The 3,675-nt window shown below is 36.8% G+C and overlaps 1 protein-coding gene across 2 annotated transcripts; it reads left to right on the plus strand.

Moving 5' to 3' along the window:
• The first annotated feature begins 1,593 nt into the window (after positions 1–1,593).
• LOC122289967 (5-amino-6-(5-phospho-D-ribitylamino)uracil phosphatase, chloroplastic) lies at positions 1,594–3,675 on the plus strand. 2 transcript variants are annotated; one of them, XM_043097430.1, is made up of 2 exons: positions 1,594–1,772; positions 1,961–3,675. In XM_043097430.1, the coding sequence occupies exon 2, from the start codon at positions 2,284–2,286 to the stop codon at positions 3,427–3,429; it is 1,146 nt and encodes a 381-aa protein (XP_042953364.1). In that variant the 5' UTR covers positions 1,594–1,772; positions 1,961–2,283; the 3' UTR covers positions 3,430–3,675. The 2 variants fall into 2 exon arrangements, with proteins under 2 accessions (XP_042953364.1, XP_042953363.1); XM_043097429.1 differs by having other exon boundaries at positions 1,596–1,757.

A 3,675-nucleotide genomic window follows, 5' to 3' on the forward strand; every position in this document is an offset into this window, starting at 1 on the left:
CAATCATGCAAAAATCCTCAACCAATAGTCATATATACATGTTAACAATACTCCATAAAAATTTCGGACCAATATCTATCCATTAGCTTGGTCAAAAACTCCAAACTATAACATATTCTCCAGTTTATCTCCCAGAATGACCTTTCTATAGTTTACACAATATTTGACTGACCAAATGATCTTCAAATGGGGCAAATAAGATATCCATGTAAACTAGATTCAAAAAGGAACAACTTATATGAAGGAGACTTTATGATAAAACACTTACAACAGCTTCGAAATGGGCATGCAAAAGAACTCCTAAAAGCTGTCCGAGAGAGAATGTTTGATATTCTTTTAAAGAAACGTGTAAATGAAGATAAGTTCGTGGGTGATGGCTGGAGATGCTTATGGAAGAGATAAGGGAGATGATAAGGCTGGAGTTGAGAGTTGAGTGTGGTTTTCTCCTACCCAAAATATCTATAAAATATTATCTCAAAATATTCTATCCAATAATATCTATAAAAATCAGCTCAATATATTTTCCAAATGTGGAATAGACTTGGAAGAGTAAGGTGGCTAAAATCTTTCTATGTGTATTTTAAATCTCTATTCTTAAGATATTTTCCAAATGTATATTTTGCTTAGGTGTCATGATCTCACACCTTGATTTCCTTCACAATTCCATCTAATGGTTTCTCTTTGTGCCAAGTATCTAATACTATTCATTATGTGTGGTTAAGATCTTGCCAAGTGTCCAAATAAAATATCGCTATCCTAATTTGGACATTTCACACTATGATTTTGAAAACACTACGCTCAGTACATTTACCGAGGTTACTATTCACTCCAAAAATAAACGTAATAAACTTAGTACTGAAAAATTCTAAATATTCAATTAAGCCTAGTGGTGTAGACTATAATGTATTCTGACACTTTTAACTATCTCAAATAATTAAAATCGCATTTCTGGCACCATAGTGAGTGATAACACTAACTATGTTGACAGGCTAAAATTTATGCGATTAGTCGATTCGTGTAAACTTACAGAGTTTTCACGAGGTTCCTAAAGTCAATAGAAATTCCTTAATTGAATTTCTAGCGGGCTGTTACAGGTTGTTTGTCAAGGAGATGAACTTTAGAGAGTCACATTCTTTTGCTACACATTTGGGATCAATTTCAATTAAAATTAAATTATATATATTTTTTATATATAGAGTTGAGAATATAATAAATTGATATTTAATAAAGTATTTATATGATATAATTTAATTTAAAAAATAAATTTTAAATTTTAAATTTTATAAATTAAATATTATTATTATTTAAATAATGCTCAATAATTTTTTATCGCAACGAGACATCATTTTAGTCAATCACAGTGAATCTGAATCTAGGAATCATTTTTTCATGCCAGAGGGCTTTCCTCGGTACAGAATAATGGCCGCACCGTGAATAATCAACTAAATCCTGGGCAAAGTACTATAACCCCGAAAAGATACTAACATTACTTGCTAGTCACCCAAAGGGGTAGACACAATGGCACGTGTCCATCTAGCCGGTTGCCTTCACCGACAGGACCGGTCTATCCCTCTCCAAGTCCAAGCCTCCTCTGTAGAAATTATAAACCACAGAAAAAAGGACACTTTCTTCGTAGAGAGAGAGAGAGATACGGATTGTCAAATTCATCCAATTCTCCTCTTAAAGAATCAATCCATCTCTCTCTGAGTTTCCGTCTCTGACATCTTTGCCTTCAAAGTTCAAACTCTTTATCAGCGGTCAGTTATTTTCAGGTTTTTCTAGACTTTTCTATTTTATTCGTTGTATATGCAGAATGATATATAATCATAACTTTATCGTTGTGTATATTTAGAGGAAATGAGAATTATTGTCTGAAAAATGGATTTTAATAACTATTTTGGTGTTAATTGAGGGTTTTGGATTGATGGCTTTGGTCTTATATGCTTAGTTTTGCTTGAAGGGAATGTCTCTGGTGGTTTTCTTACCATAAAGTTGGGATTTTTGTTTGGGGTAGTCTGCTTTGTACTTCATCCTTTTATTCCCACAAAGGTAGGGGTATCTTCAACTGATTGGGAGGTTGTCGCATCTTCACGGGTGAATTGGCTGTCTGTTGGAGAAGGTCAGGCTTTATTGTTGAATCCCAGTTGGGTATATAGGTTCTAAAGGTGTATAGTTGGTCAAGCTTGATTCCTATTCTGTTCAATCCAAAAAGAGCTTAGAAGTGTGTGATACGGAGATTTTTCTTAAATTCTGAGTGAATTGAGCTGTTGTTCCTTCATTAAAATGGTCGATTCAATTGCCACTACATCTTTTCTTGGGTATCGGCCATTCTGTCGAGGTACTTTTTCCAAGGATGTATCGTCCAAACGGAGATCTGCGGGTAAGTGTCGGTTTCGGGTTGTTGAATTTCTTGGGAGAAGGATTGTTGCTTCACCTACTTTGCTGAGATTGAAAGTTGATCCGGTGGCAATTTCGTCAATTAAGGCCCTAGCAATGGAGCTGACGAAAGAGGCGCATTCATATAGAGAAGATAGAATTCCTAAGGATTGGAATTATGAGATTGATACTGGCTTCGATAGGAAACCTGGTTTGTGGCCACCTGAGAATAAAGCCGACAACCCTTCACTACAGAATCCCTTGCTTAGACAAGAAAGGATGGGTTGTGGTTGGTTAGGTGCCATATTTGATTGGGAAGGAGTTCTAATTGAAGATAATCCTGATCTTGAGAAGCAAGCCTGGCTTGCTCTTTCTCAAGAAGAAGGAAAATCTCCTCCCCCAGCCTTCATTCTTAGAAGATTAGAAGGGATGAAGAATGAGCAAGCAATATCTGAAGTTCTGTGCTGGTCAAGAGACCCAGCACAGTTGAGAAGAATGGCTGCTAGGAAAGAAGAAATTTACCAAGCTTTACAAGGAGGAGTTTATAGACTAAGAGCTGGGTCAAGAGAGTTTGTGAATATCTTGATGCATTACAAGATACCTATGGCATTAGTTTCTACTCGCCCAAGAAAAACTCTTGAGACTGCAATAGGAACAATTGGTATAGAAGGTTACTTTAATGTGATTGTAGCGGCAGAGGATGTTCACAGGGGGAAGCCTGATCCAGAGATGTATATGTATGCAGCACAGCTTCTTCAATTGATTCCTGAGCGATGCATTGTGTTTGGCAACTCAAATCAGACGGTAGAGGCTGCCCATGATGCGAAGATGAAGTGTGTTGCTGTTGCTAGCAAGCATCCTGTCTACGAGCTTGGGGCTGCTGACTTGGTGGTGAGGCACTTAGATGAGCTTTCAGTGGTTGATTTGAAGAATCTAGCAGCTATCGAATCTGCTGAATTTGGGTCTGGAGAGCCGGAGCTTGAGCTGGAGGAAGAAGAAGAAGATGACACCCGCTCATCAACCTTGGCAGCAGTTGATGATAGTTTCTGGTAACCTTATAAAATGTACAGTTCTCTGTTCTTCATCTGATTCTTGATGATAACACTCCTATAAAAGGAAAAAAAGAAGTGATAAAGATAAAAGGTACGTGGTCTGCATTGGACTATCGTAATGTTGTCATGTATGTATTTTCTGTACAATATATATCCAAACATTCCAGCATTTATTTGGTGTTGTATCTCTTCGATAGCTATTCAACTTATAGAATGATTGAACCATCTATAATTGGGTGATTGACTC

Source organism: Carya illinoinensis, chromosome 12 (genome assembly GCF_018687715.1).
Source record: "Carya illinoinensis cultivar Pawnee chromosome 12, C.illinoinensisPawnee_v1, whole genome shotgun sequence".
Taxonomy (NCBI): Eukaryota; Viridiplantae; Streptophyta; class Magnoliopsida; order Fagales; family Juglandaceae; genus Carya; species Carya illinoinensis.

What these genes read in the sequence shown, in the direction of transcription:
- LOC122289967 (XM_043097430.1), top strand. Translation starts at nt 2,284, where the DNA reads ATGGTCGATTCAATTGCCACTACATCTTTTCTTGGGTATCGGCCATTC.